At 46.1% G+C, this 25800-nt stretch overlaps 4 protein-coding genes across 4 annotated transcripts in view; all 4 read left to right on the top strand.

Moving 5' to 3' along the window:
- Positions 1-8803, top strand: part of LOC144697208 (uncharacterized) — a 274466-nt gene extending 265663 nt beyond the window's left edge. The window contains exon 2 of the mRNA XM_078569101.1: positions 6837-8803. Within this exon, the coding sequence (XP_078425227.1) occupies positions 7196-7870 (675 nt within the window). The 5' untranslated portion in view covers positions 6837-7195 and the 3' untranslated portion in view covers positions 7871-8803. The remainder of the gene's footprint in view (positions 1-6836) is intronic.
- Positions 1-25800, top strand: part of LOC144697259 (uncharacterized) — a 488548-nt gene that overhangs the window by 263673 nt on the left and 199075 nt on the right. The gene's annotated exons all lie outside the window — the stretch shown is intronic.
- The window catches only part of LOC144697322 (uncharacterized), a 166914-nt gene that overhangs the window by 105880 nt on the left and 35234 nt on the right, over positions 1-25800 (top strand). The window lies entirely within an intron of this gene.
- LOC144696940 (uncharacterized) lies at positions 14213-16240 on the top strand. Its single transcript, XM_078568660.1, has one exon. The coding sequence runs from the start codon at positions 14398-14400 to the stop codon at positions 15907-15909; it is 1512 nt and encodes a 503-aa protein (XP_078424786.1). The 5' UTR covers positions 14213-14397; the 3' UTR covers positions 15910-16240.

Here is a 25800-nt window from a genome sequence, read left to right as displayed (position 1 = left end):
TCCCTATGGAATGCCACCAGGGGGGGTGAAGGGAAGATGTGTTTGGTGGTGGCATAATGCTGGAGTTGGCGGAAATGGCGGAGGATGATCCTTTGAATGCGGAGGCTGGTGGGGTGATAAGTGAGGACAAGGGGGACCCTATCATGTTTCTGGGAGGGAGGAGAAGGCGTGAGGGCGGATGCGTTTTTGTTTTGGATTTCCAGCATCCGCAGTAGTTTTTTGTTTTTATATTTATATGAGCATGCTCCAGCTCACAATGCCCAGCTGATTGACGGCAGTTCCAGACCAATAGGAAAAAGGGATGACACTGGAGGACCAAGTGAGCGGCTGGTCCTCCATCCAATCGGAGTGAGTGAGGGGCGAGGCTGAACCCAGATCTCCCTCATTGGCTGAAACTCTGCATCATTTTGAAAGCTGATTTGTCTCAAACTCCAGGAGAAAACTGGAGCTTTCTGTTTGTGGCTTTAAACAGATGAAACCCTGTGGGTGTGGAGCAAACATTTCAACATTTGTTCGTGAAAATTGGGAACATGATGAAACAATGGACACACAATTCAAGGACTGACTTCAAGGGATAACTGGGCAGACAGGGAATGTCACCATTAGAACAAGAAGAGTCCCTGGTTTCAATAAATGAACTGGCAGGAGGGTTAGGATAGGTTAGGGAGAAAGTTATACTCTCATCATTCAGAACAACTATAAAGAAACAATTGATCTCAAATACGATCTCTTGTATTGATGAGATAAGGTGAATAAGTATTAAAGTTTTTAAACGACCTATGTTTTCTATATTGAACAATGATATCAAAACCTGTATGTCAGGTTTTACGCAGCACTCACACACACAGACACACACGCGCGCACCCACATACATGGGGACATACTTCCTGTCCAATCAGGTCGACAACATTTGTCCTCATACCAACAAACTCGACTGATACTGGGGAGAAGGGCCACAATGCTTCAGAATGTCAAGTGAATATTACCCTGCAGGGACTGCAAACAGTTTTGACCATCCAATCCCCATTATTTTAACCTTAAATTCATATTGAACAAAGTCTGGGAGAGAAACAAAAACAAAACAATAACATTGAACAGTCTATTGCCACCCTGGTGATCAGCCCTGGTGGGAGATAGTCTACAATACAGGACAACATCCTTGAATAATTGCAGCCACTACTTTCCTGCTAGTATTACAGATGATGCCAATTCACCTTATATTGATGATCTGCTTGCTTAAGAGAATTCCAAGACAGATTATAAGAAGACAAAAATAGAATGGGAACGTTTGCACTGATCAGGAGATAATATTTGAAGCTACCAAAGGAAGAAGGTTCCTGAGATCTGAGGTGGAGAATGTTGACAGGGAGAAGCCAGATGGAAGACACAAATATCACAAATAACTCTAATAAGTTTAGTAAACATTTCTTAATAGTAAAGGCATTTACCACATTTGCACTATGGATCTGCAATAGAGGTTTGTTCTAGCAAGTCATATTTGAGATAAAAATCGGACCAGAGGGCACTCATTTAAGGTGATTGAAAAAGAAGCATTGGTGACATGAGGAAACATTGTTTTATGTTGTGGATGGGACCTGGAATGCACTGCCTGAGAATGCGGTGGAGCCAGGTTCAATAGAGAATTGGACAATTATCTGAAGAGAAAACATTTGCAATTCTACTGGCCAAAGATGAGCTACTCTTGCAGAGTTGGCACAGACATGATTTGTCAAATGCTTGTCTTCTGTGCTTTAACCATTGCATGATTCTATGATATGAAGGAAATGCAGTTCCCCAGTGTTGGAGAGGCTGATTGTTCCATCTTGATATAATTGAAACCCTGTCCCCAGTGCAGGAGTGGTTGGTTGTTGGGCAGTGTGAGCTGAGCATACAGGGATGGTAAAGGTTGAGGCAGAGGTCAAGATTCTTGGGATGAAATAGGCCTGGAGGGCGTTTGTTAATAAACCTGGGAGGTGCCAGCTGCATGTACCTCGAATGTGACCCCAGTCACAATTATAAACAGTAACCATATATATCACTTATTTTAATGAGATGGTTTTCCAAGTCTTTGCTCAGATTTAAAGTGATTTGCAAAATAAGCTAATGTGAAATGAGCACTAGTGAGTACATCTGGAGTACTGTTTACAATATTGGTCACCTTATTTAAGGAAGGATATAAATTCGTTGGAAGCATTTCATAGAAGGTTTACCAGGTTAATACCTGGAATGGGCGGGTTGTCTTATGAGGAAAGGTTGGACGGGCTAGGCTTGTATCCGCTGGAGTTTAGAAGAGTAGGAGGCAACTTGATTGAAACATATAAGATCCTGAGGGTTCTTGACAGGGTGCATGTGGAAAGGGTGTTTCCTCATGCAGGAGAATCTAGAACTAGGGGTCACTGTTTAAAAATAAGGGGCCGCCATTTAAAACGGAGATGAGGCGATTTTTTTTTTCTCTCAGAGGGTTGTGAGTTTTTGGAACTTTCTTCCTGAAAAGGTAGTGGAAGCGGAGTCTTTGAATATATTTAAGGCAGAGGTGGATAGATTCTTGGCAAGCACGGGGGTGATACGTTATTGGGGGTAGGTAGGATGCAGATTTGAGGTTACTATCAGATCAGACATGATCTTATTAAATGGCAGAGCAGACTCTAGAGGCCGAATAGCCTCCTCCTGATCTCTGTTCGTATGTTTGACATTGGGAGAAATTTTTTCACACAGTGAGTGGTTCGAGTCTGGAATGCACTGCCTGGAAATGTGGTGGAGGCACATTCAATCGAGGCATTCAAGAGGGCATTAGATGACTATTTGAATAAAAACAATGCACAAGAGCACGGGGAAAAGGCAGAAGAATGGCACTAAGTCATAATCCTCATTTGGAGAACTGGTGCAGACATGATGGGCTGAATGGACTCCTTCTGCATTATAACATTCTGTGGTTCTGCACGTACTAACTGTAAAGATGGTGGGCTCTCAGGAGGTTCCACTCTGCTTGCTGTACGTGTTTAATTCTATCAGTGAAATGTACTTCTGTATTTCAGTGCTGGGGATATGATTCGGAGGGACCAGGGCGTACATTAGAAACTGGAAGGAGCAAGTGGCCATGGTGAAAAGAAAACTGGGTATGTTGGAGCGACGGTCCCTCTCCATTGTGGCTAAGAACTTGGTCATCAGATGTAAGGCACTCTCGGTGTTGCTGTACATGATACAGGTCTGGCTCACTCCTGTGCTGTGGCGACCAGCCAAGCTATCTTTCACTTTATCTGGTGGTCGAAAATGGATCGTGTTCACAGGGACATGATGTACAAATCTCTAGATGAAGGGAGAAAAACGTGACCAACATCGCTCTCATCCTGATGGCCACCTTTGTGTGTGGCTGCATCAAGCTGTGTGCAGACCCTCGGTACGCAAACACCAAGTTTCACTACGTGCTGAGGTTCTACCTGTCCCCAGTATTGTGAAGGATGGGGGGGCCACGCTTCCACAGAACACTCAAAGGAGTTAGACCCATGCCATATCACCTACCCCTCGTGGAAAAAATTATGCAGAGAAGCACCTTTAGGGGACGTGGAGGCATAGTGGTATTGTCACTGGATTGGTAATCCTGAGGCCCAGGGTAATGCACTGGGGACGTGGGTTCGAATCCCACCATGGCAGGTGGTGGAATTTGAATTCAATAAAAAAAAATCTGGAATTTCTGAAAAACATTGATGTTTGTTGTTAAAGCCCATCTGGTTCACTAATGTCCTTTAGGGAAGGAAATTTGATGTCCTTACCTGGTCTGGCTTACGTGTGACTCCAGGCCCACTGCAATGTGGTTGACCCTCAAATGCCCGCTAAACAAGGGCAATTAGTGGTGGGCAATAAGTGCTGGCCCATCCCATCCCATGAACGAATATTTAAAAAAAAACCGTTGAACACAAGTCCATCAGGCAGTGGTCAGCACATAATGTCCTAGAGGCCCTGTGGGAAAAGGAGATGGTAGATCCTCTTGGATGGTTCCCCGAACAGACTGTCAAAATTATTTGGCAGAAAGCCTCATTTCCATAACTTTTCCAACCCAAGGCATAGTTTGGCTGGTGGTGAGAAAGACCCTCCCCATTAGATCCTTCCAACATGGCAGGAGTCTCACCCCCTCCGCACATTGCCCTTTAGGTGGTTGTTCACCTCCTTGTGGAATGTGCCTTTGCAAAGAAGGTCTGGAGAGAAATGTAGTGGTTTTTGTCGAGGTTCATCCCAAGCAGTTCTTTGACACTGGACTCTGCTCTACGGGCTGTTCCAAGGGACACACACTGAGACAAACATCAACTGCAGCTGGAGGATCATCAACTCGATGAAAGGCGCTCTTTGATCTGCCCAAAACTTGTTGGTTTTCCAGTGCAAAGAGTTCTCCCTGACCGAGTGCTGCAGACTGGCACATTCCAAGGTCTAGGAATATGTGCTGAGAGATGCACTAAAGCTTGGGGAAGCCGCCGCAAAGGTGCAATGGGGAAAGGTCGATGTCTAGTACCTTTCAGTCATAGTGCACAGAAGGGCTGGGAATTGTATTGACCCCTCAGGCTATATGACTCACACCGAATACTACATGTGTCACAATTGTATTGAAGCACCTCAGAGTACAGCATGATCCATGTAGATAACTTAAATACCATGGCACTGTCTATAATGACCATGTTGAAATATCTGTAATGTTCATTTATTGTATTCAAGCACTTCATGATCTATGTGGATAACTTGAATATGATTGCAATTTTTGTGATGGCCAGTTTGAAATGTTTTATAATGTTCTTTCAAATATTTAATGAATAAAGTATATTTTTCCAAAAAAAATTAGTGAGTCACACTGGATGTATACAGTAAATATTACATGTATCACAATTGTATTGTAGCATGTCAGACTGCAAAATGATCTATGTAGAATGTTTGAGTATCATTGCACTGTCAAAGTGGCCATTTTAAAATGGTTTATAGTGTTCTTTTAGATATTTTATGAATAAAATATACTTTTCCAAAAATAAACTGTGTCAGCACCCAATTATTATGCTTCACGTCCAGTATGCTCCTCATCCGTAGATCTTCTATTTTGCCAACCGGGGGAAAAAACATTTCTTGATTACTCACTCATCTCTATGGTGGTTAGTGTACCCACAACACCCCGCGCTGCAGAAAGTCCCCTATCAATAACTATAGGATAAAAACAAAAAGCTAAAAGCTACTGCGGATGCTGGAAATCCAAAACAAAAACAGAATTACCTGGAAAAACTCAGCAGGTCTGGCAGCATCGGCGGAGAAGAAATCAGTTAACGTTTCGAGCCTTCATGGCCCTTCGGCAGAACTGAAGCATAGTTAGGAGAAGGGAGAAATATAAACTGGTTTAAGGTGGGGGGGGGGGGGAAGAGAGAAGTTGAGGGTGTGGTGATTGTGGAGATAAGCAAGCAGTGATAGGAGCAGATAATCAAAAATGTCACAGACAAAAGGATCAAAGAGGTGTTGAAGGTGGTGATATTTGTCTAAGAAAAGCGCTAATTAAGAATGGAAGACAGGATACTCAAAGTACAGCTCTAGTGGGGATGGGGTGGACAGACTAACAAGGTTTTAGTTTTAGATTTAAAAATAATGGAAATAGGTGGGGAAAGAAGAATCTATATAAATTATTGAAAAAAAAGGGGGGGGGGGAGCGGAGAAACGGGGTGGGGATGGGGAGTTTAAGATCTAAAGTTGTTGAATTCAATATTCAGCCCGGAAGGCTGTAAAGTGCCTAGTCGGAAGATGAGGTGCTGTTCCTCCAGTTTGCGTTGGGCTTCACTGGAACAATGCAGCAAGCCAAGGACAGACATGTGGGCAAGAGAACAGGGTGGAGTGTTAAAATGGCAAGCGACAGGGAGGTTTGGGTCTTTCTTGCGGACAGACCGCAGGTGTTCCGCAAAACGGTCGCCCAGTTTGCGTTTGGTCTCTCCAATGTAGAGGAGACCGTGACTATAGGACTATAGGAGTCCAGTGCGCAGGTGCAGTGTGGGTCTGTGCTCTGAGCATGCTCAGTGTCAGTCATGGTGACAGTGTGAGGAGGAGCGGACGGTTCGGGAGGAGATTGTAAACACATGGTAGGAATAGAAACCGCGGCTGGATTGGGAACTGGATCAACTTCTGGGGTAGGCCTGAGGACCCGAATAAGAGGCCACAGGCCCCGTGTTTACCCCGCAGTGACAGGCCCGGTTGAAGAGGGCTCATTGGCCGCCATCTTGCGAGTGGGATTCGATGCGAATCAAGGGGGCGGGGCTTCCTCCCGGTGACCGGCCCGGGTTACCCAGGCCACCACCTTGGGAGGGGAAGGCGGGGCTTGTTTCGGGAGCGTGGCGCATAGGAAGCCATCTTAGTGAGGGAAGAGGCAGTGGGCGGGGCTTCAGGGACCCACCAGTCTGTGCAGCATTGTCAGAAGGAATTCATTTCCCTATTGCACATATTCAAGGCTGAGTTAGCTGCACTGATTTTTGACCCACAAGGCAGCCATGGGTTATGGCTGCAGGGAGAAAAGTGGAGTGAAGACCAGAATCAGATCAGCCATGATCTTATTGAGCAGGCTCGATGGGCCAACTGGCCTCTGTTGCACCTATTTCTTATGATCTTATGAAGGTGGGGCTGCTTCAGCGAGCTGAGTGTATTTATGGCCATCTTGTAGGGGAACAGAGATTTGGTGGTATTTCAGCACCCCAGAGACCAGGAGGGGGAGTGTTTGGGACAGGTGTGTTGGGAGAGAGGAAAAAATGCTGCGTAGAAACTAGAATTGTCTGCTCTGAATTTCTGTTCTTTACTGACAGTGGTACTTTTGTAAACTCCTTTTACAGGGTATTAGAAAGGGAGGATTACAAATAAAAGCTTAAACCAAACATCGCATCAAGATCTGACAGTCACTTGTTTCATCAGGACCTGAATATTATCCACCTTTGAATGTAGAAGGAGAAATGTTTGTCTGTTCTATCTGTGGGAAAAGATTTCAAGCATTAGTGTGACTGGAAAATCACTGAGACAAACAAACCCGAGTGAGCGTGTTCCAATGAACTGACTGTGGAAAGAGTCTTAACCAGTTAAACAATCTGTAAAACATTAGCCCATTCACAGTGGAGAGAAATCACACATGTATTCTGTCAGTGGATGAGGCTTCAACTGATCATCCAATCTGGAGAGATACAAAGACACCCGCACCATGGAGAAACCGTGGAAATGTGGGGACTGTGGGAAGGGTTTCAGTTACCCTTCTGAGCTGGAAATTCATCGCCGCACTCACACTGGGGAGAGACCATTTACCTGCTCCACTTGTGGGAAGGGATTCACTCAGTCATCCAGCCTGTTAACACACCAGTATGTTCACACGGATCAGAGACCTTTTGAATGTTCTGACTGTGAGAAGAAATTTAAAAGCAAAAAGTATCTGCTGAGACACCATCACATTCACAGTGGGGAGAAGTCATTCACCTGCTCCATCTGTGGGAAGGGATTTACTGCTGCATCTAACCTGCAGAAACACCAGAGAGTTCACACTGATGAAAGACCTTTTAAATGTCCAGACTGTGGGAAACGCTTTAAAAGTTCTGGGGAAGTGACATGCCATCAACGTATTCACACAGACGAGAGACCGTTCAGATGCTCTCACTGCGGGACTGGGTTCAGGCGATCATCTGAACTCACTGTACACCAGCGAATTCACACTGGGCAGAGGCCGTTCACCTGCTCTGCATGTGGGAAGGGATTCACTCAGTCATACAACCTGCTGAAACACCAGCGTATTCACTCTGATATGAAACCCTTTAAATGTTCTGACCCTGAGGAGAGCTTTAAAAGCAGCAATGATCTGCTGAGACACCAGCGAGTTCATGAGTGACTGCAGGATTTGGATTCTGCTGTTTTTTCTGCTGTTAATCACATCCTGGACTGAACATGTGGGTTAATCCTGACGTGTGTAAGAAATGTATCCCAGCTGCTCTCTTCCATGGTTCAGAGATCCTAGACACAGAAAAGAAAGCTCCTTTACAACTGCGTTTAGAGCCAGTAAGATTAACGATGAATGCTGGAAACAAAGATTTTAGTCTGAGATTTACAGATTACCCAAAACGGGAGTTGAAGTCATAGATGATTTTTCAGAATTTTATTAAGAGGCAACAGTTTAGATATGATACATCAGTTAAATATTCAGAAAAGACACACGACCCATAACAGCTGAGAATGGTTTACTGATCCTTGACATACTTGACCTCATCAACCTGCCTGCCGCAGATGCATCTGTCCATGACAGTATCGATCGGAGTGACCACCGCACAGTTGTTGTGGAGACAAAGTCTCGCCTTCACATTGAGGATACCCTCTATCATGTCATGTAGCACTATCGCCGTGCTAAATGGGATAGATTTCGAACAGACCTAGCAACTCAAGACTGGGCATCCATGAGGTGCTGTGGGCCATCAACAGAATGGTACTTGAGCACACTCTGTAACCTCATGGCCTGGCATATCCTCCACTCTACCATTACCATCAAGCCAGGGGATCAACCCTGGTTCAGTGAAGAGTGCAGGAGGGCATGCCAGGAGCAGCACCAGGCAAACCTTAAAATGAGGTGTCAACCTGGTGAAGCTATAACACAAGACTATTTGCATGCCAAACAGCATAAGCAGCAAGTGATAGATAGAGCTAAGTGAAACCACAACCAATGGATCAGATCTAATCTCTGACGTCCTGCCATATCCAGCCATGAATGGTGGTGGACAATTAAACAACTCACTGGAGGAGGAGGCTCCACAAATATCCCCATCCTCAATGATGGAGGAGCCCAACGTATCACTGCATAAAATAAGGCTGAAACATTTGCTGTTACCTTCAGCCAGAAGTGGATGATCCATCTTGGCCTCTTCCGGAGGTCCCCAGCACCACAGATGCCCATCTCCAGCGAACTCGATTCACTCCATGTGACATCAAGAAATGGCTAAAGGCACTGGATACTGCAAAGGCTTTGGGCCACGTCAATATTCCAGCAATAATACTGAAGACTTGTGCTCCAGAACTTGCCGCGCTGCTAGCCAAGCTGTTCCAGTACAGCTACAACACTAGCATCTACCCCGGCTATGTGGAAAATTGCCCAGGTATATCCTGTACACAAAAAGCAAGGCAAATCCAACCCGGCCAATTACTGCCCCATCAGTCTGCTCTCCATCATCAGTAAAGAAATGGAAGGGGTCATCAACAGTGCTATCAAGCGGCGCTTGCTTAGCAATAACCTGCTCGTTGATGCCCAGTTTGGGTTCCACCAGGGCCACTCAGCTCCTGACCTCATTACAGCCTTGGTTCAAACATGGACAAAGGAGCTGAACTCCAGAGGTGAGGTGAAAGGCCCTTGACATCAAGGCCGCACTTGCCAGAGTGTGGCATCAAGGAGCCCTAGCAAACCTGGAGTCAATGGGAATCAGGGGGAAAACTCTCCACTGGTCGGAGTCATACCTAGCACAAAGGAAGAAGGTTGTGGTTGTTGGAGGTCAGTCATCTCAGCTCCAGGACATCACTGCCGGAGTTCCTCAGGATAGTGTCCAAGGTCCAACCACCTTCAGCTGCTTCATCAACGACCTTTGTTCCATCATAACGTCAGAAGTGGGGATGATTGCACGATGTTCATCACCATTCGCGACTCCTCAGATACTGAAGCAGTCCATGTCCAAATGCAGCAAGACCTGGACAATATCCAGGCTTGGGCTGACAAGTGGCAAGTAACATTCATGCCACCCAAGTGTCAGGCAATGACCATCTCCAACAAGAGAGAATCCAACCATTGCCCCTTGATGTTCAATGGCATTACCTTAACTGAATCCCCCACTATCAACATCATGGGGGTTATCATTGATCAGAAACTGAACTGGACTAGCCATATAAATACTGTGGCTACAAGAGCAGGTCAGAGGCTAGGAATCATGCAACAAGTAACCACCTCCTGAATCTCCAAAGTCTGTCCACCATCTACAAGGCACAAGTCAGGAGTGTGATGGAATACTCCCCATTTGCCTGGATGAGTGCAGCTCCCCAACACCCAAGAAACTTGACACCGTCCAGGACAAAGCAGCCTGCTTGATTAGCACCACATTCATAAATATTCACTCACTCCACCACAGACACAGAGTGGCAGTAGTGTGTCCCATCTACAAGATGCATTGCAGGAATACACCAAGGTTCCTTGAACAGCACCTCCCAACCCACGACCACTACCATCTGGAAGGACAAGGACAGCAGATAGATGGGAACACCGCTGCCTGGAAGTTCCCCTCCAAGCCACTCACCATCCTGACTTGGAAATATATTGGCTGTTCCTTCACTGTCGCTGGGTCAAAATCCTGGAACTCTCTCCCAAACAGCACTGTGGGTGTACCTCCACCACATGGACTGCAGTGGTTTAAGAAGGCAGCTCACCACCACCTTCTGAAGGGCAACTAGGGATGGGCAATAAATGCTGGCCCAGCCAGTGAAGCCCACATCCCAGGAATGAATTTAAAAAAAGATTATTAGATGGTGATATTTCAGAAAACATGCTGTCCATTCAGAGATGTGTGTAAAACTGTGATCTGTTCCTGACTGAAAGTGAAGTTTCCAGTCTGAAAGTTTCCGAGTGTTTATGTGACATTCTGGAGTCTCCCAATGTAAGGCAGTGACAACAATGCCTTGGATTTACCCTTGAACAGATTAAAATGTCCCGAGACCCTTCACAGAGGATCAAAAGCTGGATCGAAAAGGTAAGAAGGAGACAGGTTTAGTGAGGGAATTCCAGCCCTTAGGACCTCAGCAGGCGAAAGCGCCTTTCCCAATGGTGGAGTGATGTGGGTGGGGGAAGCTGAAAGGGTTAGAATTTTAGTTTCATTCTTTCATGGGATGTGGGGGGGTCACTGGAAAGGCGAGTACTTGTTACCCATCCCTAATTGCCCTTGAAGTGAGTGGCTTGCTGGGCACTAGTGTCAACTACATTGCCGTGGATCTGGAGTCACATGTAGGCCAGATTGGGTAAGGATGGCAGATTTCCTTCCCTATCCTTCCTATTTCCTTTCCAGATGCGTTTTTACAACAAGAATAGGATCATGGCCACCATTATTGAGACTAGCTTTACATTCCAGATCTATTAATTGAACTTAAAATCCGCCAGCTGTCAGGATTTGAACCCATGTCCCCAGAGCATTAGCCTGGGGATCTGGATTACTGGTTCAGTAAAATTAAAACTACACCACCTTGCCCCCTACTTGGAGGAGTGCAGGAAGCTCGGAAGGTCATAGGGCTGGAGGAGGTTCCAGAGACTATCTGTCATGGAGAGAGTGGCTGCCTCCATGGACCTTCAAACACGGCTCTGAAATGGGTCCATGCAGTTCATGACCACGGCCATGTAGGAGATGTCTGCTGCCTTAAACAGGATGACAGACACTGTATCTGTGACCTTACAACACGTCACTGATCTCCACCAAGCTGGTCTGCAGCAGAGTGGGAGGAATGATGTGACGCTGGTCCAGGAGAGGGATGATGGAGAAAGGAGACATGGAAGTGGGAACTTGGATCAAAGCGCTCCCACTTCTCACCCATTGCCCCACCCAGCCCCCATCTCCCTTGTCATGCTGCCCCGTCTCCCACCAGGTGAGTTTTCTCCCACACAAATAAAGGTGGATCAGTCGTTGCCAGGACCCTCAGGGGTGCTCAAACCCAGAGGGTGGAGAACACAAGACTCTTGGCAATGGGAGCAGGGATGTGAGCAGCCTGTCTCTCCCTCTGCTGAAATCACGCAGAATGCACCATGTAGAAGCAATAGTTAGGGTCTGGGCCAAAAATTGTAATTCACCAAGGGTGCACAGGGGCGTATGACAAAATATTAATTCCCTTTTTAAATAATGACACAGAAAATTTATTGATTGGAACCAGCTCTTGTCCATTCTGACATCCCGAGGGCCAGCTCACCCTCTCACTGGGTTCGTGCTGAATGTCAATCCGGGTTGGGAACCATTGGGTGGATGTGCAATGGGTGGATGAGTGGGTGAAGGAATGTTCAGTGAACAGGGAGGGGGAGGGGGTGGGTTGGTGCTGCTGGTGGGAAGTGTTCATTCCGAAGGAGTTCCACCTAAAACAGCGACCATTCATTTATCATTTTGAAATGATTGAGCTGCTGTGTATTGTTCTTTTTGTTCATTTAGTTTTCCAGGATTCATATATATATATATTTTTAATTAAAACATTTTTGTTGTAACACTGAAATCCAGAGGGTTTGAAGTTCTTTAAAGTCAATCTCCATGAGTACAGTGACTACCATGAAACCATTGCCAATTGTCATAAAAACCGATCTGGTTCCCTAATGCCCTTTAGGGATGGAAATCTGCCATCCTTACCAGATCTGGCCTACTTGTGACTCCAGACCCACAGCAATGTGGTTGACTCTTAAGTGCCCTCTGAACAAGAGCAATTAGGGTTGGGCAATAAATGCTAACCTAGCCAGCGACGCCCAGATCCCATGAATGAATGATAAAAAAAGGATGCAAGTCCCTCCAGTACTTCCTGTCTCACAATGCTTATTGTATTTAATATTTCACACTCTTCCTCTTTCACTCGAATGTCTGCATCATCCTGCTCCTCAGTGAAGACAGAGACAAAGTGCTTATTGAGAACCCTGCCCCCAACTTCTGCATCAACGCACAAGTTGCCATGTACACCTCTGATAGGCCCTACTTTCTCCTTAGTTATTCACTTGCTCTTAATGTACTGGTAAAAGATCTTAGCATTTTCTTTGATTTTACCTAACAATGTTTTTTGTATCCTCTCTTTGCTTTCCTAATTCCCATTTTTACTTCACCCTGTACTTTCTGCTCTCCTCTAGGTTTTACAGTATTAAGTCTTTTGTGATTGTCATAAGCTTCCCTTTTCTGCTTTATCTTGGCCGAAATGCTTCTGGTTAACCAGAGGGCTCTACATTTGCCAGTACCACCCTTTTTCTTTGTGGGTTGGAAAAAATGAAATTGCTTGCTTATCCCACGTACTGAGTCTCCAGTGAGTTTGCATCTAACTGTTGAGGTATTGATTTCTATTAATTACACACTCAGGATAGAACTATGGTGGAGGGCCCATACACTTTGGTTGCTGTATCAATTGATGTGATAATTTTATATCTTGACCCAATGACTGGTCACGAAACATAATTTTCGATTCAACAATATCGTCTTTCAATGGCCGAGGGCTTACCCAACATTCGCGGCGGGGCAGAATGTGCTCTATCCTCGCTGCAGGAAGACCTTACGCATGCGCATTACCAGGTATGACTCGAGCATGCGCCTTGTGGCGGTTTGCAGAGCATGCGCAGTAGCGGCTACACGAGGAATTGGTCGTAGGAGCCGAGTGCAGGCGAGTAAGTTCGGAGCCGGTAGATGCTGAGGATTGGAGGCGGCAGAGTGGGCAGCGAGGCTTTATAAACATTCACCAGAGGCTTCAACGCCCGAATAAGGAGCTAATGGTCCCGTGGTTGCAGCAAACGGACGGGAGGGCGGCTGTGGGCCGCGGTTCTCAGTCAGAAGCCGGAGTTAGCGGCCCCATCGTTCCAGGATCCAAAGTGCAGCAGAGCGCATGCGCAGCCGCCATCTTTACAGGGACAGTGTGCAGCAGGGCGCATGCGCGGTCATCCCTGTCCCTGTCAGCAGGAGGACAGAATGTTGTGCATTTCTATCCTGGACTGATAGGGATGGACTTTGGAAACTCCTTTTAGAGGGGGATAGAAGGGGAGGATTTACACACGGCAAACTCAAACCAAGAGAAATATTTGTCTCTTCTGGTATAGGTCTTTAAAATCCTCATTAGGATGGGCATGTCGATGTGGACAGAATGTTTTCACTTGTTGGTCTGCCCAATACTGGGGGCCGTGTTTACACAATAGTTACAAATAAATCCAACAGGAAAACTGGAGATATATCTTTCCTCAGGCAGTAATTAGAATGTGGAAATCACGACTGCAGGAAGTGGTTGAGAGAAATACCTGAGACTCTTTCAAAAAGAAACTAGATGAGAACATGAGAGAAAAGGTATTAGAAAGATGTGCTGAAAGACTGAGCTGAGGTCAGCAGAATAGGTGGAGACTCGTGTGGAGTAGAAACTCCAGTACAGACTAGATAGACTGAATGGCCTGTTTGTATAATGTATATTCCATGTAATTCTTTGTAAACTTATTTTACAGGGTAATGGAAGAGGATATTTAACGGTCAGGAAAATCAAACCAAACCTCACGCCTGACAGAGTCAGTCGGTTCATTGGGATCTGAAGATTTGTACATCTGAAGGGATTTAATTGACCGTCTCAGCTGGAAACTAGTGAGAGGCTGTTCACCTGCTCCTCCTGTTGGAAGGAATTAAAAAGCTGGTAAACATGCTGACACGTCAGCAAACTCGCAATAGTGAGAGTCCGTTCACCTGCTCCGTGTGTGGGAAGAAATTCATGTGTTCATCCAACCTGCTGGCACACCAGCTCGATCACTTTGATGAGAAACCTCTTCAGTGCCCTAACACTGGGGAAAGCTTTGAAACCTCTGAGGAACTGGTCCAACACCACCAAGTTCACACTGATGAGAGACCATTCAGTTGCTCCCACTGCGGGAAGAGGTTTAGGCTGTCCTCCCGCCTCGCGGAGCACCAGCTCCTTCACACACACGAGAGACCGTTCAGTTGCTCTCACTGTGGGGAGTCGTTCAGTGAGTCAGTGCATCTCACTGAGCACCAGCGAGTTCACACCAAGGACAGGCCATTTAGCTGCCCCCAGTGTGGGAAGAGATTCGCTCAGTCCTCCCATTACACTGAGCACCAATTGGTTCACTCAGAAAAGAGACCTTTTAAATGCTCAGAATGTGAAAAGACCTTTAAAAGATGCAGAGAACTGCTGAGACACCAACGCACTCACACCAGCGAGAGGCCATTCACTTGCTCCGTGTGTGGGAAGAGCTTCACCCGTTCAGTTCAACTTCTGAAGCACGAGGGTGTTCACACTGGGGAGAGGTCGTCCACCTATTCCGTGTGTGACAAGAGAGTTTCTGAATCCTCCCAAGACACTGAACACAAACACGTTCACTCTGATAAGAGAACTTTTAAATGTTCTGAATGTGAGAAGACCTTTAAAAGAAGCAATGACCTGCTGATACACCAGCGCATTCACACTGGGGAGAGGCCGTTCTTCTGCACTGAGTGTGGGAAGAGATTCAATCGGTCATCTAATCTGGTGGAGCACCAGCGCACTCACACTGGGGAGAAGCCGTTCCTCTGCTCCGACTGTGGGAAGAGATTTGCTCATTCATCTGATCTGGTGAAACACCAGCGAATTCACACCGGGGAGAGACCGTTCACCTGCTCTGAGTGTGGGAAGACATTTACTCGCTCGTCCCACCTGCTGACACACCAGCGGGTTCACACTGGGGAGAGACCATTCACCTGCTCCGAGTGTGGGAAAGGATTCACTCAGTCAGCCAACTTGTGGATACACCAACGAGTTCACACTAGGGAGAGACCGTTTCTCTGCTCTGAGTGTGGGAAGGTATTCAGCCGGTTAGCCAACCTGTTGAGACACCAGCGAGTTCACACTGAGGAGAGACCTTTTAAATGCTCGGACTGCGGGAAGTGCTATAAAACTTCCGGAGAACTGATGTACCATCAACGTGTTCACACTGAGAAGAGACCGTTCAGGTGCTCTCACTGCAGGACTGGGTTCAGGAAATCATCTCAACTCACTTTGCACCAGCGAATTCACACTGGGGAGAGGCCGTACACCTGCTCTGAGTGTGGGAAGGGATTTACTTGTTCACACCACCTGCTGAGACACCAGCGAGTTCACAGGTCACCGGCAACATTGGATTTTCTCGTTTTTGCTGCTGAGAATCACGTCCAGGGCTGAACCTTTTCTCCTTTCTAACTCTAGATTATTTCAGTTCTCATACCCTCGATTACTCTCATGGACAAGTCCCAGCTCCTTGTGCCTTCCAGAGTGTCTCTCCTAACCTTGGGATCCAGGAAAGTGTAATATTTTTGATTTGGGAGCCACAAATACCTTAGAAAGGCAGTCGACTATTTGTAATTAATTTTAAGATAGCTTATTAATAAAAAACAGTTTAGACCCGATGCACGAGCTAATTAGACAGAAAAGGTATATGACCTGTGACAGTTGAGAGCAGTTTACTGACCCCAGAGGACAAACGGACGGTTGACACAGAGAGCGTTGATCTCAGTAGTTTGTAATAACAGCATTCTGCTCTCTAACAGAAGTGTTAGGGAACTCTTCCTTTGGTCTTCCTCCAACTCCTCTTCCATCTGGAGAAGGCGGCTGCCTGATGAGCACTGCCACCTCAACAGCCCTGTCCCTGAGCACTTGTTGATTTACCCTTTTCCTGGTGGCTTACCCTGTGTCAATCATCTATTCAGACCCCTCTGTCCAATGGAAACAGGACAGGTACCCAAAATGTCAGGGTGGTTAACTCCTCCCCTGTTCGTCGCCGTGCTCCAGGTCAGTTTTTTAGTTTTCGATAAGCTGAGCGTCATTTCCTGGCCTTTTCTAAACACTTGCATGGATAAGGGGGTACACAAGACGCCATCCTACCAACTTAGGAATGTTAACATGTCAGCCTGAACCAAGTGACCTTGCCGTTTCCAGGGAATGTTTTGTGTTGTTGCCTGTTTAGAAATTGCCTTTCCAGAGGGAGAAAATCAATGCTGTTGAGCTAATCTCATAGAGCTCTATCCTGTGCAGAAATACCGATTTATTAAAGTTTGTTTTGGGAAGGTCACGTTTGACAAATTCGATTGAATTTTTTGAGGAGGTAACCAGGAATGTTGATGAGGGTAATGCCTTTGATGTGGTCTACGTGGACTTTAGCAAGGCTTTTGATAAGGTTGCTCATGGCAGACTGGTCAAGAAAGTAAGAGCCCATGGGACCCAAGGCAAAGTGGCATATTGGATCCAAAACTGGCTGAGAGGCAGGAAGCAGAGGGTGATGGTAGAGGGATGTTTCTATGACTGGAAGTCTGTTTTCAGTGGGCTCCGCAGAGCTCGGTGCTGGGGCCCTTGCTGTTTATGGTGTACATAAATGATTTGGACTTAAATGTAGGGAGTATGATCAAGAAGTTCACGGATGACACGAAAAGTGGAGCAGGGTGATAAATAGTGAGGAGGATTGCCGTAACTGCAGGAGGGTATCAATGGACTGGTCAGGTGGGCAGAACAGTGGCAAATGGAATTCAACCTAGAAAAGTGTGAGGTAATGCACTTGGGGAGGGCTAACAAGGCAAGGGATTACACAATGAATGGCAGGACCATGGGAAGTACTGAAGATCAGAGGGACCTTGGTGTGCATATCCACAGATCCCTGAAGGTAGCAGGGCAGGTAGACAAGGTGGTTAAGAAGGCATATGGGATACTTGCCTTTATTATCTAAGGCGTAGAATACAAGATCAGGGAGGTTATGCCGGTACTGTATAAAACGCTGGTTGGGCCACAGCTGGAGTGCTGCGTGCAGTTCTGGTCACCACATTACAGGAAGGATGTGATTGCACTGGAGAGGGTGCAGAAGAGATTTACCAGGATGCTGCCTGGGCTGGAGAGTCTGAGCTATGAGGAAAGATTGGATAGGCTGGGGTTGTTTTCCTTGGAGAAGCGAACGTTGAGAGGAGACCTAATAGAGGTGTATAAGATTATGAGGGGCAGAGATAGGGTGGATAGGAAGGCACTTTTTTCCATTAGTAGAGGGGTCAATAACCAGGGGGCAGAGATTTAAGGTAAGAGATAGGAGGCTACAAGGAGAGTTGAGATGAAATTTTTTCACTCAGAGTGGTGGGAATCTGGAACTCATTGCCTGAAAATGTGGTTGAGTCAGAAATTCTTGTAACGTTAAATAAGTATTTAGATATTCACTTGGGTTGCCATAGCCTCCAGGGCTATGGGCCAAGTGCTGGAAAATGGGATTTGTGTAGTCAGATCTTTGTTGATTGGTGCAGGCATGATGGGCCGAATGGCCTCCTTCTGTGCTGTAAACGTCTGTGAGTCTGAGAATCTAAATCCCACCTGCAGAGACACCAGCGAGTTTACAGGTGGCTGCAGGAGTTGGATTTTGCTGTAAATCACATCCAGGATGGAGCCATGTTCATTGGGGTCTTTTTCTGTTGATGTTATTAAGTCCCAGCCGAGTTATAGATGTTAATATCTGGATAAAAGTCAAATAAATCAGCTTTATAAACACATCGGGTGATGAGTCATTTTAATATTTCTAACACAGGTTAATTCCTTGATTGGCACCCAATCCACCACTGTAAACATTCACTCCTTCCATCACCGACACACAGTGGCAGCAATGTGTACCATCTACAAGATGCACTACAACAACTCACCAAGGCTTCTTCAACAGCTCCTTCCAGCAACCTCTACCAAAGGACAAGGGAGCAGATAGATGGGAGCACCACCAAGTTCCCCTCCAAGCTAATCACCAACCTGACTGGAAATATATCCCGTTCCTTCACTGTCACTGGGTCAAACTCCTGGAACTCCCTCCCTAACAGCACTGTAGGTATACCTACACCACATAGACTGCAGCGGCTCAAGAAGGCAGCTCACCACCACCTTCTCAAGGGCAGCTAGGGAAGGGCAATAGATGCTGGCCTAGCCAGTGACGCCCACATCCTGTGAGAGAATAAAAAAAGTGCTCTCCATCACCCCTGTCTCCATCCTCACCTCCAACAACAAGTGCAAAGAACTCATGGAGCTTCTTTGTCACTAAGATTGAGACAATTTGATCAGCTGCTTCCATCCCTTCCATGAGCCCACAAGGCCAAACTGTCTCTAAAGTTCCCCCTTGTCTGAGCCCTGAACATACATCTTTCTCCAGTTTCTCTCCTATCTCCCGTTATGCCCTGTCAGAGCTCATCTTATTCACCTCCTAGTCCCTCGACCCTATTCCCACTAAGCTGCTGACCATCCACCTTGCCCAAAGTACAGGGGAAATCGCCTGGACAGTATCTGCTGCCACTGGATTCACGGTTGAGGAGTAGTTGAAAATGTTCTTTCCTGTGATGATGGATGACATTGTCATCCCTGAGGAGAGAAACACCATCCTGTGAGTGAAGGGGATTTTGTCCATTTATCTTGGTCTGTTCATGGCCCTGGTGGCTTCAAAAAGCTTTGCTTGTCATGATGGTCAGCGTATTGTTGGATATCTCGGGCTTGCTCCTCCCACCACTTGTACTTTATTGTCTTTGGCTGTCAGCTTTGGGCTGTTGGAACTCTGCCTTCTTGCGACCTCTGGTTGTTCTGCAGGGCAACGAAGGTTGTTCATTTTTGTTCCAGGAGGTCATGTTTTGAGCATCATTTTCATTGAACCAGTCCTGGTGATGACGATGCTCAAATCTAATGGTCTGGGTACAGGAGTCTTCATCTGATCCCACTGTTCTGAGGAGAAACAACACAGACCAAATGGTACAATTTTGAAGACGATGCAGAGAAGGACAGACTTAGGTTTGTTTGTGCACAAATCTTTGAAGGTGTGAGGACAGGTTAACAAACAGTCACTGAAACAGACGGGATGCTGGGCTTTATAAGTAGAGACAGAGAGTACAAAGGTCAGGAAGTCTCACTATAAAAAACATTAGTTCTGCCCTGGCTGGAGGATTGTGTCCAATTCTGAGCATCACATTTTAGAGAGGACATGAAAGCTTTGGAGAAGGCACAGAGGAGATTGACACCAATGATTCCAGCGTTGGTGGATCACAGGTTCACAGATCAATGAGGGAACCTGGGGCTGTTCTCCTTGGAACAGAGAAAGCGAAGAGGAGAAATCATGAAGGGTTTAGTGAATAAGGAGAAAATATTTCCTATGACCAATGGATCAATAGCCAGAGGACACTGATTTAAGGTGATTGGCAAAAGAACCAGAGGCATCAGGAGGAAATCTTTTCAGTAACAAGTGGTTAGGATTTGGAATGCACTGTCTGATGGGGCGATGGATCAAGAGTGATCTTCAAAAGGGAATTGGAGAAATACTTGAAGGCGAAATGATGCAGGGATGGGATAATGGGGTAGTGGGACTAACTGGATAGTTCTTTGAAAGTTACCAGCACAGATTCAATAGGCCAAATGGCCTCCTTCTCTGCTGTACTATTAAGAGATTCTATGATTTATGATACAATGATTCATAGTAAACATCATTTGATAGAATCATAGAGCACGGATGGTGACCATTCAGCCCATTGTGCCTGTACTGTCCCTGAAAATGTTACCCACTCCCCTGCTCTTTTCCGATTGCCCACCAAATCATTCTTTATTAAATGAAAGTCCAAATCACTTTTGAAAGTTACTATTGAATCTGCTTCTACCAGTCATTCAAACAATGAAAACAACTTCACTCTTCCCAATATTTAATTGGGGGAAATTTTTGCACATCCACCACTGGATGTCAGACAAACAGTCTGATAATTGACCAAAAGTGGGGAAGTCGAGAGAGGTGGTGGTGAGGCAGAGCTGGGAGCTGTCAGTGTAATTGTGATAAGTGACAGTGTTTTCAGACGATGTTATTCTGTGGAGCAGGTTGATGAGAAATAAGAGAAGACCAAGGCTGGATCCTTTGGGGACACCAGAGGTAACTGTGGGATTGGGAAGGAAAGACATTACAAGTGATTCTCTGACTATAATTAGATAGAGAAGGATGGAACCAGGAGAGAGCAGCCCCACCCAGCTGGACGACAGGGGAGAGGTGAAGGAGTAGAATGATGTGGTCAACATTGTCAAAAGCTGCAGACAGGTCGAGGAGGAGAAGGGAGAGTTTATCCTTGTCACAGTCACATAGGATGTCATTGTGACTTTGATAAGAGCTGGTTCAGTCCTGAGGCAGGGGTGGAAACCTGATTGGAGCGATTCAAACATGGGCCAGGACTTTCCAGTGGTCGGGCAGGCTCGGTGGGCGGGTCCAGGAGCAGTCGGGAAGCCGCCCGCCGCCCGTGATCGGGATTTGAGGAAGATTTTTAAAATTAACAATTTAAAACTTATGCAAATGTTAAGAACATGTCCCCTCATGTGACTCTGTCAGGAGTAGAGACATGTTATTAATGAAATTTTAAAGTTTTTATTTAGTTTTTATTTGCTGTTGGAAACCTCACCCCACCCGTGGATGTGGTTTCCTAAAAAACTCCAAAGGTCGCTTGGTGAGGTTGGATGGGCAGCGCAAAATTTCATTGAATTATTACTTTCATGGCCTCAATAGGTGGCACCATTAGTGACCGAGCTGGCTGAATCCTAAAGGACTAAACTGCTAGGCTGGGTCTGTGGCAGGTGCTGAGAGAACCAACAAGAGGGCAAAACATACTTGACCTCACCCTCATCAACCTGTCTGCTGCAGATGCATCTGTCCATCACAGTATCAGTTGGAGTGACCACTGCACAGTCGTTGTGGAGGCAAAGTCCGGCCTTCACATTGAGGATACCCTTGGTCATGTTGTGTGGCATTATCACTGCGCTAAATGGGATAGATTTCAAACAGATATAGCAACTCAAAACTGGATATCCATGAGGCGCTGTGGGCCATCAGCAGCAGCTGAAATGTACTCGAACACAATCTGTGACCTAAGATAAAAGCAAAAACTGCGGATGCTGGAAATCCAAAACAAAAACAAAAATACCTGGAAAAACTCAGCAGGTCTGGCAGCATCTGTGGAGAGGAGCACAGTTAACATTTCGAGTCTGCACGACTCTTCAACAAACTCTGTTGAAGAGTCGTGCAGACTCGAAATGTTAACTGTGTTCCTCTCCACAGATGCTGCCAGACCTGCTGAGTTTTTCCAGGTATTTTTGTTTTTACAATGTGACCTCATGGCCCGGCATATCCCCCACTCCACCATTACTATCAAGCCAGGGGATCAAAGCTGGTTCAATGAAGAATGCAGGAGGGCGTGCCAGGAGCAGCACCAGGCATACCTAAAAATGAGGTGTCAACCTAGTGAAGCTGTAACACTGGATTACTTGTGTGCCAACAGCATAAGCAGCAAGTGATGACAGGGCTAAGCGATCCCACAACCAACAGATCAGATCTAAGCTCGGCAGTCCTGCCACATCCAGTCATGAATGGTGGTGGACAATTAAACAACTCACTGGAGGAGGAGGCTCCTCAAATATCCCCACCCTCAATGATGGGGGAACCCAGCACATCAGTGCAAAAGGTAAGGCTGAAAAATTTTCTACACTCTTCAGCCAGAAGTGAGTGTATTGCACCACGAGGAGGACAGGGAATTATTAATCATCTGATAAAATATTGAATTCTTTGGGAGAAGTGAACTCCACATAACAGTGTAAGTTATTTATAATCCGTGAATCCAGCTGAGTGGATGATCCACCTTGGCCTCCTTCAGAGGTCCCCAGCATCACAGATGCCAGTCTTCAGCCAATTTGATTCACTCCATGTGATATCACGGAATGGCTGAAGGCACTGGATAATGCAAAGGCTGTGGGCCCTGATAATATTCCGGCAATAGTACTGAAGACTTGTGCTCCAGATCTTGCCGCACCCATAGCCAAGCTGCTCCAGTACAGCTACAACACTGGCATCTACCCGGCTATGTGGAAAATTGCCCACATGTCCTGTACAAAAAAACGCCCCATCAGTCTACCCTTGATCGTCAGTAAAGTAGTGGAAGGGGTCATCAACAATGCTATCAGGTGGCACTTGCTTAGCAATAACCAGCTCACTGATGCCCAGTTTGGGTTCTGCCAGGGCCACTCAGCTCCTGACTTCATTACAGCCTTGGTTCAAACATGGACAAAACAGCTGAATCCCCAAGGTGAGGTGAGAATGACTGCCCTTGGTATCAAGGCCGCATTTGCATGAATGTGGCATCAAGGAGCCCTAGAAAAATTGGAGTCAATGGGAATCAGGGGGAAAACTCTCCACTGGGTGGAGTCATGCCTAGCACAAAGGAAGATGGTTGTGGTTGTTGGAGGTCAGTCATCACAACTCCAGGACATGACTGCATGAGTTCCTCAGAGTAGTGACCTTGGCCCAACCATCTTAGCTGCTTCATCAATGACCTTCCATCATAAGGTCAGAAGTGGGAATTTTCACTGATGATTGCATAATGTTCAGCACCATTCATGACTCCTCAGATATAGAAGCAGACCATTTCCAAATGCAGCAAGACCTGGACAATACCCAGGCTAAGGTGGTAAGTAACAAGTGGTAAGTAACATTTGCACCACACAAGTATCAAGCAATGACCATCTCCAACAAGAGTGAATATAACCATCACCCCTGGATGTTCAATGGTATTACCATCGCTGAATCTCCCATTATAAACATCCTGGAGGTTTCCATTGACCGGAAATTGAACTGGACTAGCCATATAAATAATGTGGCTGTGAGAGAATGTTAGAGGCTAGGAATCCAGTGACGAGTAACTCACCTCCTGACTCCCCAAAGCCTGTCCACTGTCTACAAGGCACAAGTCAGGAGTGCTATGGAATACTCCCCACTTGACTGGATGAGTGCAGCTCCCAGAACACCCAAGAAGCTTGACGCCGCTGAGGACAAAGCAGCCCCCTTGTTTGGCACCACATCCACGAACATTCACTCCCTCCACCACCAATGCACAGTAGCAGCAGTGTGTACCATCTACAAGATGCACAGCAGGAATTCAGCAAGGGTCATTTGACAGCACCTTTCAAACCCATTACCATTACCATCTAGAAGGACAAGGGTAACATAGATGGGAACACCGCCATCTGGAAGTTTTCCTCCAATCCACTCACTATCCTGACTTGGAAATATATAGGCCGTTCCTTCACTGTCACTGGGTCAAAATCCTGGAACTCCCTTCCTAACAGCATTGTGGGTGTACCTACACCACATAAACTGCAGCGGTTCAAGAAGGCAGCTCACCACCCCCTTCTCAAGGGCAATTAGGGATGGGCAATAAATGCTGACCCAGCCAGTGAAGCCCATATCCCGTGAATGAATAAAGAAAATGTCTTCTGTGAGGACAAAAAGGCCAAGTACAGTGGTTGATGCTGTTCCTTGAATTTTTGGGGGGTTTGCCGCACAGTGAAGATTATGTCTGTGGTGCTTCTCAATGGGGGAGAACCGCACTGTTACTCTGGAAGGAACTCTTTGGCCACTAAGAGAAGGTGATTGAGGAGATTCCTTGCAATGATCTTCCCAGTGGCAGGCAGCAGAGAGTCTCCTCTGTAATTACTGTATTCGGACTTGTCTCCCTTCTTGAATATATTCACAACCAGAGTGTCCCAGAGATCCCCTGACATGCATCTTTCTTCCCAGAGCAGGAATATGAGGTTGTGGAGCTAGGCCAGGAGCGTAACACCGCCGTGTTTCAGAATTTCAGCAGAAATTCCATCTGCTCCACAGGCTGTGTCATTTCTCAGCTGTTGAATGGCTTTTTCACTTTCACTGTGGATCGTGGTAGCACTGAGACTGAGTCAGACAGGGTATTGAGGAATGGAGTTGAATAGTAGGACCCTAAGAATTACAGAGGATGAGAGGGACCTTGGTGTCCATGTCCATAGATCCTTGAAGGCAGCAGGACAGGTCTATAAGGTGGTTAAGAAGGCATGGGGGATACTTGCCTTTATTAGTCAAGGTATTGAATACAAGAGCAGGGAGGTTATGTTGGAGCTGTATAAAATGTTAGTTAGGCCACAGCTGGAGTGGAGCTCTGGTCGCCACACAATTGGAAGGATGTGATTGCACTAGAGAGGGTGCAGAGGAGATTCACCAAGATGTTGCCTGGGCTGGAGCATTTCAGCTATGACGAGAGATTGGATAGGCTGAGGTTGTTTTCCTTAGAGCAGAGAAGCCTGATTGAGGTGTACAAAATTATGAGGTGGATAGATAGGAAGAAACCTTTCCCCTTAGCGGAGGGGCCAATAACCAGTGGGCATAGATTTAAGGTAAGGGGCAGGAGGTTTAGAGGGGATTTGAGGATTTTTTTTTCACCCAGAGGGTGTGGAGTATCTGAAACTCTGCCTGAGGGGGTGGTAGAGGCGGGAACCTTCGCAACAATTAAGAAGTATTTAGATGACCACTTGAAACGCCATAGCATACAAGACTATGGGCCAAGTGCTGGAAAATGGGATTAGAGTAGATAGGGACTTGATGGCTGGCATGGACATGATGGGCCGAAGTGCCTCTTTCTGTGCTGTAAAACACTAAGACTCTATGAAGTATAAATTGTTGTTCCTTTTACATTTGGCACTTTTGCGAATTGTCCTGATGAATACAAGATGAAAAGCTTCGACACTTGGTCTTTCTTCAGCAATACTCAAGTTCTGTACTGCCGAATGACTATTTGCATTTCAATTATATTCTTTGTCATTGTAATCTGTTTTAGCATTCTCTCCATCAAGCAAACCAGGAGGAAAGCAGATGCTATGACAATCTCAGGATGTTGTTTTGTATTTTACACTATCTCCCACTGGGGATGATCACCCAGCATGACAATAGAATGTTCAATGTTATTATCTGTTGTTTCCTATGTCCCAAATGTTATTTAATGTTGATTTAAGGTTCAGAGAAAACAGTGGAATTGCATGAACAAAACCACTCATAGTCACTGGAGAATAATGTTTACTTGAGTTCCTCTAACGTTGTGGTCCTTACAGACACTGATACTTTATCCGCAGTATGAGGCAGTCTGCTCTTGTCCACCTGATGGGACAGGAAGTATTCCTGTGTGAGTGTGTGAATGTGGTTCTCTGTGTATGAGAATGTGGTTGTGTGTTCATAGGTGTCTGTAAGTGTGTGTGCTG

The sequence above is a fragment of the Cetorhinus maximus genome, chromosome 23, assembly GCF_964194155.1.
Source record: "Cetorhinus maximus chromosome 23, sCetMax3.hap1.1, whole genome shotgun sequence".
Taxonomy (NCBI): Eukaryota; Metazoa; Chordata; class Chondrichthyes; order Lamniformes; family Cetorhinidae; genus Cetorhinus; species Cetorhinus maximus.
Note: the sequence above shows the minus strand (reverse complement) of the source record. Positions and strands in the feature narration are given on the sequence as shown.